Source organism: Eptatretus burgeri, chromosome 6, assembly GCF_056783735.1.
Source record: "Eptatretus burgeri isolate ZD-2024b chromosome 6, Ebu_testis_v1, whole genome shotgun sequence".
NCBI lineage: Eukaryota > Metazoa > Chordata > Myxini > Myxiniformes > Myxinidae > Eptatretus > Eptatretus burgeri.
In genome coordinates, this window is record NC_140966.1 from 97,060,353 (window position 1) to 97,070,542 (window position 10,190).

Consider the following 10,190-nt stretch of genomic DNA (forward strand, 5'->3'; position numbering starts at 1 on the left):
CAAGTTTAATGAAATTCTACAATTTGCTTCTTGAGTTACCGCATAAACGGACGGAAGGAAGGAAGGACGGACGGAAACCGAAAAGTCCACCATTTGTCCGTACGTATAAAATGGACAACCTTGGAGAGTGTTGAAGACGTTTCCCGAAATCGAAAAATAGGCTGTGGTGCTGGGTTCGATACACTATTAATTAAGAGAAATATTGATCGGATTTTTTACACTATACAAGTTCATACTTCGTGTGGGATACGTATAATACATTACCGTTTAAAAAAAAAAACCCAAAACTGTATATTTCAACAAAGAAAAAAAAAAAAAACAATGGGCGGTGTATAAGACTTCGTTCAGTCGGTTGGTTTGCGTTTCTGCGGTTTCTTTTTCGGCAGATTCAGTCGGTACCCTGAAGAGATATTTTTTTTAATTCTCCAAACATAAAATGGTGTTCGTTTTTTTGTTGTTGAAGGGATAAGGTTCATGAAGCACGAACCGGATGTTTTTACCGCATCGAACGTGAGATGTCGGACAATGAAGAAACGTAAGCATGACAACCGTGTCTGTGACGAGTCGTGTCCGTCTTTGGTACTGATAACGTGTCATGTCGTTTTGAATTTGGTTATTAAATCTTGTTCCACAGGAGGACCACGAGTAAATGATTTCACGTTTCGCCCGCCAACCGCAGGCCGCGTGTTTGGGAGCTGGACGCAGCTGTTAGGCCTCGATTGTGTGTTCGTACGTGGGATTCACTAAACATCACGGATTCTCTCCCGTTTAACGATGTAAACTTCCGTGACGTTAAAGCTGTTAGGGTTAGTTGGTCGACCTTCAACATCCCACGGTGTCCTTCGAGAAAAGTAGGCAAGCCATCACCGGCACCCTGAGCAAATGACTCCGAATCTGTAAGGGACACTGCATCAGCGGCACAGATGTACCGACCCTCGGCCAATGATGCCACTCTGATCCGAATGCTGCAAATACACGTTTGTGGTGTCCGAGGTGCAGACAGACGCGGGAGCGAGGGAGCGACTCCGCTTTATTGCCCGTTCGGATGCACACTACAACAACCCCTAGCGGACGAGTCATGATATATTAAAACCCAACCACGTGATACAGCACACTCCTCCCCTCGTAAAATGACAATGACAATTATAAAATGAGCCAATGAAACCAATCAACATTCAAAATCCTCCAAGTTCCATGGTCGTTTCCTGACCCGCCTTGGCCAGACGGCCCAGGCTCAGACACCTCCCGGCGAGATCGAGGTGACACCCTCGCCGGACTTTCCCCATCCGCAACAACAACTGCCCCCGGCCGACAAGCTTGCTCGTCTCCCTCAAGCAGGACTGAATCAGGTTGACACCCTGCGGGCGCCGGCACGTCGGCCTTCGCGATACAACATCTGGCCACAGTGACATCACAGGTGGGGCCCCATGTAGCCTGGTACGAGGGGGTGGGGCGGTAACGCTGAACAGCGATCATGCATTTGGTCCACGTGCCGCTCCCACACCTTCCCACCATCAGTCCGCACCATGCAATTTGCCGGCCCCAGTACCACAGAGACCACAGCCGGCACCCATTTGGAATCGTGGTAATAATCGCGTACCATTACCCGCTGTCCCACATCAAAACCGCCCACCAGCGTCGGGCGCGACACCACCCCACCCATCGACCCTCCAGGTCGAAGCAAATCCAGCCTGGACCGCAATGCCCCTCCATAGAGATGAATGGCAGGAGAATCGCCCGTGGCAGGATGAATAGCGTTCCTGCATTGGAGCAAAAACACATCGACCACAGTCTGCGCAGGTGCAACACCCCCACCCCCCCCGGACACAAAGCCCGTTTCAACATTGATTCTGCCTGCCTGTTCGTGGCAGGATGATACGGTGCGGACCTTCAATGTCGAATACCGTTTTGACGCATAAACTCATCAAATGTGCCTGCGATGCACTGCGGACCATTATCAGAGACCAGAATCTCGGGTATTCCTTTATAAGCAAAGATCGTCCGCAGTTTTTCTACCGTAATGTTTGCCGATGTATGCTGCAGTACGACAACCTCCGGCCATTTAGAGAACGCATCGATCACAATCAGAAACATTTTGCCTTTAACCGGACCAGCAAAATCCACATGGACCCTTTACCAGGCCTTGACTGGGATAGGCCAAAGACCCGAAGCTCGATGCGGATTATCAGCATCTGCCTGACAAGTGGCGCAATACTTAACCATCTGTTCAATGTCTTTGTCCAACCCCGGCCACCACAACAGGCTACGAGCAAGACTCTTAGTCTTCACGACGCCAAGGTGACTGACATGTAGTTCTTCCAAACAATGCTGCCTGAACTTCGGTGGAATCACCGCCCTCATTCCCCACATAACGCACTGTTGGGCCAACGACAGCTCCGATGCGCGCGACGCGAAAGGCTGAAATTCCGGTGTTGAAGGTAGATCGCTCCAATTCCCCGTAGAAATCGCCTGAACGACACGGGTGAGCACTGGATCATGAGCCCATTCCACCGCGACCTGTTTGGCCGTGACCGGCCCACTTTGGATATGGCTCAGTGCAAACACATCAACCCGGCCGGCTGATTCAGACGAAGCCGGACCCTCCGCGCAAGGCAAGCGCAAGAGACCGTCGCAGTGAGCATGCTTCTCGGTGCTTTGGAACTGAATATCGTAGCTGCAGGAAGTAAAAAATAGACACCACCGCTGTATTCGCGCGGCCGCCACCACCGGCACCCCACGTTCGGGTATCAGGATGAATTGAAGTGGTTTGTGATCCGTCTGCAAAGTGAAACGCTGCCCCAGCAGGTATTGATGAAACCTCCGCACGCCCCAGACGAGGCTGAGAGCCTCGCGCTCGATCTGGGCATATTCCCGCTCTGCTGTGGACATGGTCCGGGATGCAAAACAAACAGGCCGCTCGGAACCATCGTCCATCCTGTGGGAGAGCACTGCCCCAATGCCGTATGCAGAGCTGTCGCATGCCAATAAGAGCGGACGTGCAGGCTCGTAGTGCACGAGGACCGTATCCTCTGTGAGCAGCCGCTTGACGCGGCCGAACGACGCCTGGTGTGCATGCCCCCAGGCCCAGCGCTCGTCCTTCCTGAGCAACCGCGCTAACGGCACAAGCTGCGAGCTGAGCCCGCACACGAATCTTGAGTAATACTGTGCCATACCAATGAATGAGCACAGCTGCGTCTTGTCGCGAGGCGGTGGCATGTGCTGAATTGCCTCCACCTTCCGAGGACCTTTCAACAGCCCCTCCGGCGTGATTATGTGCCCGAGGTATTCCAAGCGCTGCTTGAAGAACGTGCACTTGTCCCTGTTCAAGCGCAGGCCGCACACTTCCAGCTTCGTCAGCACTTGGGCAATGTTCACAAGGTGCTCGTCCGCCGTTATCCCTGCAATGAGCACATCGTCCAGGTAGGTTTGAGCGGGCAGGCCAATGCAAACCTGATCCATGGCTTTCTGCCACAAGGCCGGGGCCGAAGCAATCCCAAAACAGAGTCGGGTATATCGATAGAGTCCTTGACACGTGTCGATTGTCAAAAGGTCGCTACTCCCGGGATCCATCGCCAGGTGAAAATATGCATCACGCAGGTCAAGCTTCGTGAAGTATTGACTCCCTGCCAGCCGTGCATATATCTCATCAATTGACGGCAGCGGAGACTGCTCCACGCTGAGCCCCGGGTTAACCGTGGACTTGAAGTCCCCGCACAATCGGACGTCCCCATTCCATTTCAGCACCGTGACGACCGGAGTGGCCCAATCTGAGTACGACACCCGTTCGATCACTCCACAGGCCTCCAGCCTATCCAGTTCACCCTTGACCTTGTCCCGCAGGGCATACGGCACCGGTCGTTGTTTACAAAAACGAGGAACCACCCCAGGAGGGTGAATATACTGATTCTGGCTCACTTTTCCCCATGTAAATGAATGGGGGATTTTCAGCGATTCATTTTTTTTCCCTAAAAATAAACCGCCTTTTTATCCCAAGGTATATTTATTTGTCTCCCCTTTTAACCTGGGGACACTTTTTTTCAAATAACCAATGCGACAAGATACAGATTTGTTCAAGTAGAAAAGTAGTAATGTGATTTGTTGAAGGTGATTCGAAATAAATATCTGAAACATCTAAGCCTCGGGACACTCTTTTTCAAATAACCAATGCATATTGTTTAGCTCACTCATTGAACCGATAAAGATTTGTTCATTCTCAAATTCCTTCAATAGTTTAATTTTCTTTGCACAATAATCCCCATCTAAAATATTTAAAAACAAAACATTTGAATCTTTATATTTTTTAAGATACCCCTTTTGTGCCATTACGAAATGATAAGCTTCTCTTAATGCTCTTGTTTGACCACCTCCTGAGCCACATATCATTTTGAGATTATAGTAAATTGTTTTTTCATTGTTCAATTGATAACCATCAAAGTTTTCAGTCCATTCAAGGATATTCATTTTTTTCTTTACATCCTCAAACTTACAAGTTTTTAAATTGATTCGTTTATTTGTTTTATTTACCTTTGTTTTAGTTATTTTTTCAATAAGACTTATTTGATATTTAGATCCCAAAGAGTGATAGCAACTCCAAAAGTCTCCAAAATATAAATAAATAAAATAATAATAATAATAAATAAATAAATAAATAAATAAAAGTCTCCAAAAAAGTTTCAAGTGTCCAACATAAACCCAACTTTCCAAGTCTTCAAGGTATAACCACATTCCCGTTGAGTTTCCAAGATATGTATCACATTGTGAGTTATCAAGCCAGAACCCACATTTCAAGTCTCCAAAATTAAACCAACTTACAAAGTCTCTAAAGGATAACTCATTTCCTGATTTTTTTTTCAAAATTTGTGAGTCTCCAAGGTAGGTCCCATATTTAGAACCATCTTGGCAGAACCCTTTTCCTGAGTCTCCAAGGTAGTTATTTAAACCATCAAGGCAGAAGTCATTTACTGATTTTTTTCCAAAATTCGTGAGGTCTCCGAGGTAGGTTTCATATTTAAAACCACCAAGGATAACTCATTTACTAATTTTTTTCAAAATTTGTGAGTCTCCAAGGTAGGCCCCATATTTAGAACCATCTTGGCAGAACCCTTTTCCTGAGTCTCCAAGGTAGTTATTTAAACCATCAAGGCAGAACTCATTTACTGATTTTTTTTCAAAATTTGTGAGTCTCCAAGGTAAAACTTGTATTCTGGCTCATCAAGGTTGAAGTTGTTCAGTGGGTATTGTCTTGATAACTCGCAATGAGTGTTATTGCTGTAAAACTCTTTTTCAGGATTTTGCTGGTCTCCAAGGTATAACTCTTTGGTTGGGTCATCAAGATCGAGCTCGTTTTGTGGGTCTTGGTCGCTCATAAGGTCTCCAATGTATAACTCTTTGGATGGGTCATCAAGATCGAGCTCGTTCTGTGGGTCTTGGTCGCTCATAAGATCTTCAACCAAGCCAACAATTTCGCCCCAAGTTGTGGCAAAATCGGTATTTTCATATTGCATTTCAGATACAATTTCCTGTGAGAGAAAATAATAATGTACTAATTAAGTTATTTAATTATTAAATGAGTCTATGTTTAAAAGGAACTGAAAATAGGAAAATAAAAATCTTACCTCAATGGATAAGAGGTTTGAATCCAGTTCATCAACTTGAAGGTTTAGTTCCGTACAAGTCGGAGAGTTCCAGGCAAGCACACAGCACACCATTGCCAGCAAAAATATGTTTAAAATGCAACCTGGGCTTGAGGCTTTTATAGGGAAAGACTGGTGGGTGTGGTTTCCTTTGGAAATTCCCTGGGCAAGCCCAGGCAAGCCTTCGTTGGGAAATTTTTCAAAACCATAACATGCTGGAATTTTCTCGTGATTTCTTTGTGAGTCAGAGATGAACTGGAAATGATGTAAGAGTAGGCGGGGCTGAGCAAAAGTGGGCGGGACGTAGGAAAAGTGGGCGTGGCTTACAAAAACACCTCATGAAAGTGGGCGGGGTTTGGAGGAAAGTGGGCGGGGTTTAGAGGAAAGTGGGCGGGGCTTATGAAAAGTGGGCGTGGGTTCTGCAAAAAATAATCTGAGGCTCAAGAGGTGGTCAGATGAGATCATTAAGAGAAGTTTATCATTTCGTAATGGCACAAAACGGGTATCTTAAAAAAATATAAAGATTCAAATGTTTTGTTTTTAAATATTTTCGATGGGGATTATTGTGCAAAGAATATTAAACAATTGAAGGAATTTGAGAATGAACAAATCATTGCAGGTTCAATGAGTGAGCTAAACAATATGCATTGGTTATTTGAAAAAGAGTGTCCCGAGGCTTAGATGTTTCAGATATTTCTTTCGAATCACCTTCAACAAATCACATTACCACTTTGCTACTTGAACAAATCTTTATCTTGTCGCATTGGTTATTTGAAAAAAAAAGTGTCCCCAGGTTTAAAGGGGCGACAAATAAATATACCTTGGGATAAAAAGGGGGTTTATTTTTCGGGGAAAAAATATGAATCGCTGAAAATCCCCCATTCATTTACATGGGGAAAAGAGAGCCAGAATCAGTATATTCACCCGACTCACCCCCTCCTTCAGGAACAGCTTTGCCTGCACGTCCTTGAGTTTCCCAAGGTCGTCGCAAAACAAACCTTGATGTTTTTGAAGAATCTTCTCCAACTGATCCTCCCATCGGCTCGGCACGGGTTGCACAAGGTGAACGGCGGCCCAGTCTAGCCTGATGCGGGTCAGCTGTCCCGGCCTCGGAGAGATGAGCCACTCCCCCGCACCACGTACAACGGAAGCGCGGCGACCTGGCCTTGGTAGACTACAGACATGTCTGCCATCCCGACTGGCATTATCTTCTCGTGGGTGTACGTGTACAGCGTGAGGTTTGACCTGATAAGCTTCAGGCCGTTGAGTCTACGCGCGGTCTGTTTGCCGATGATCGACACAGCCACACCCGTATCAACCTGAAATGTGATCGGCGTTTTGTTCACTTTGATTTCCACCGTCATCGGTCGTGTCGCCGCAGGACCAATTGAAAACAGGCTCATCATCGGCTGCAGGTTCCGCCAGGGTCGCCTCGCACATCGCCATCCATGACCTCAACGGTGACCAACGTCCCTCGGCACACACATTTCAGATCACCCACCTTGTGACAATGTAAATACACTGTGTTTTTATATGGGCACACACGCCGCAGGTCTCGACCTCCGAATCCCAAACACGTCCCCGGGGTCACCTCGCCGCTCACGCGGCCGCGTTGCGACATCTGGCCCCGGCCGGCACCGAAGGTCGCGCGTGCGTCCCGGGGCGCTCGTGACGCCGCGTGGACCCCCGGGCCATCTGGCATGCTGCGGCCGGCGATGGCCCGAACATCTCCGAGAGTCTGCTTGACAGCTGTAGCAGTGCCGACTGCCGAGCTGAATGTAACGGCTTCACCCCTCAGCCGTAGAATCGCCAAAACCATTTTAGCATCTTGTAATCTGGAAATAAATCGATCTTTGAGTCGAGCCGGACGCTCCTCTGCCGTGAACCTGCAGGCCACGGACAAATGCTTTACTCGCACCACAAAATCCGCGACGCGCTCCCCGTACCTTTTGCGAGGTGATCGAACTGGTATCGAGCCAGCTGTAATGACTTCTCCGGCGCCATGTGTGCTTTCATCTTCTGCACAATGTCCTGAAACAATAGCGTGTCCCCACTGGGCTTGTCCGGCGCCACCAAATCACTCAGCAGTCGATAATGTTCCATTGATAGCGAGGCAAGCAAGATCGACTTTTGCTTGCTCTCGTCGACCACGTCATTCGCGTGGAAATAGCACCCCAATTGTTCCGAAAACAATTCAAAATCGTCCCCGACGAAAACGGGCACCTCTCCATGCGCCATGACCCGGTCATCAACCATCCTCGTTGCCAACTGTAGTGTCCGAGGTGCAGACAGAAGCGGGAGCGAGGTAGCGACTCCGCTTTTTTGCCCGTTCAGATGCACACTACAACAACCCCTTGCGGGCGAGTCATGATATATGGAACCCAACCACGTGATACAGCACAACGTTGGGCGGTGAATTAACGAGTTTGTGAGGTCATGTGGAATCCAAGGCTTGATTGTTCGTTTGAAAGGGTTAGCTGGAATGTTTATTAAAAAGAAAAGGTTTTGTTTGGAGCATTCATTTAATTATTTTATTTTTTAAATCACGCCACAGACTTCTTGATCAACCCTTGTTGTTGGGCCCTGACTTTTCTCGAATGGCGTTTTAATGAATAAATAAATAAGAGTTCCCTTACAAGGAACTTCAAGTGTAAAAGGAGATCTCTTCATCTTCCTTTCTCCTCTCTCCTCCTTCTCTCTCCTCCTCTCTCCTTTTTTTCCTCACTCCTTTTTTTCCTCTCTCCTTTTTTTCCTCTCTCCTTTTTTTCCTCTCTCCTTTTTTCCTCTCTCCTTCTTTTCCTCTCTCCTCCTCTCTCCTTCTCCTCCTCTCTCCTTCTCCTCTCTCCTTCTCCTCCTCTCTCCTTCTCCTCTCTCCTTCTCCTCCTTCTTTTCCACTCTCCTTCTCCTTCGTCTGCTCTCTCCTTCGTCTGCTCTCTCCTTCGTCTGCTCTCTCCTTCTGCTCTCTCCTTCTTCTGCTCTGCTTCTTCTCCTTATTCTTCTGCTCCTTTTTGCACTTCCACTCCTCCTTATCCTACTCCTCCTTCTCCTCCCTCTCCTCTCTCCTCCTCCCTCTCCTCTCTCCTTCTTCTACTCCTGCTCTCTCCTTCTTCTTCTCCTCCTCCTTCTACTCCTTCTGCTCCTCCTTCTACTTCTTCTTCTCCTTCTTCTCCTCCTTCAACTCCTTTTTCTTCTACTCCTTCTTCTCCTTCTCCTCCCCCTCCTCCTCCTCATCCTTCGTGAGGTCCATTGTTCCATCATGCATGTGCAATGGTTCCCAACTGGCAACCGTTGGTTCACCCATGCTCTATCCTGCGTCAATGCTGACTGGACTGTCAAGCAAGAAAGTTGCACGTACAATTTTCAGTCATTGGTATGACCTGCAAAGGTGTGAGGGCTATGGACGACGACTCACCGGTGATCGACGTTGTCTGGTACCGCCCTCCACTTCCCAACCTTTCTTGCTGTGGATTCCAAGACCATATTAATTCCATGTTCACCAGCTTCCTCCACACATGCAATTTGCCTGTAACTCTCAAAGATACCCTTTTAACCTTTTCACAATGGAGGCTGGGATTCTCCAATGCATCATCTTTAACATCATCTGCATATTTAATTTCTCATCTCTTTGAAATTCCTCATTTCCTCTTTGAACACTCACAGCCTATATAGCCTTTCTGTGTAGCTCAATGGAATATGGTTCCACCCCTATCGTTTTGGTGCCACAGCATTACATCTATCTCCTGGATTGTGAAATGCACAGCTGTTAATGTTATTGGCATCTTCTGTGACGACAAGGCACAAGTCCAGTTTTTCTCACATTGCAGGCAGGTCGGTGTCGTCTGCTTTTTTTGTTTGTTTGTTTGTTTCTTTTTGTTTGTTTAATCGTTTGTCCTTCACTGCAGATACATCTGCTCTCTCAGTCTTCCGACCCTCTCCAGATTTCCCAGGATGCACCTGTTCTTCCAGTAGCCTCCTCTTTGTTCATCTCCCCAAATTGATGCTTGCTCGGGCTGGCAGGATGGCCGAGAGTAATGCACACTTTCCTCTGAGCCCTCTCAGCAGATCTGGAAAGGATCAGATGCTGGTCCAACACGTGGAATATTCAAATCACTCTCACCTGTGTTTACGAAAGGATCATTAAGTGAACTCACCAATCTATTACTATGATCAGTGACTCAAAGAAGTTCATTTCCACAGATTAGTGACTACTGAGTCTCACAACTGACTTCCACCTGGACAGACCTTGCATCAAAGCTGGCCTATAAAGATAGCTCCAGATTTGGTATCCCCCATCATACTAAGTTCTTCCTTGGCAAAGCTGAATTTCTTCCAGCCTCCAATGTCTCTGTCCATGGCTGTTTGGAGTTCTGCTCTCTGCTGCCCATTCCATGACTCTCAGCCCTGGATGCTGTGGAATCCAGAGCTTTCAATGACGTTTGCACCCCTGCTCTGCCCCCCCCCCCCACACACACACTGTTCCTATTGCAGATAGGCAAGGTAGATGGACTCTTGGTTTTCTACCATCTCTCTCTCTCTCTCTCTCGTCTTGCTCCCACT

General features: G+C 47.5%; 1 protein-coding gene across 2 annotated transcripts in view; it reads left to right on the forward strand.

Annotated features, from left to right (window-relative positions):
* The first annotated feature begins 334 nt into the window (after positions 1 to 334).
* POLR2F (RNA polymerase II, I and III subunit F) overlaps positions 335 to 10,190 on the forward strand; it is a 32,531-nt gene continuing 22,675 nt past the window's right edge. The window contains exon 1 of one of the 2 annotated variants that reach the window (XM_085886382.1): positions 335 to 535. In XM_085886382.1, coding sequence (XP_085742508.1) covers positions 516 to 535 — 20 coding nt within the window. In that variant the 5' untranslated portion in view covers positions 335 to 515. The remainder of the gene's footprint in view (positions 536 to 10,190) is intronic. The other variant, XM_085886381.1, reaches the window with a different exon arrangement.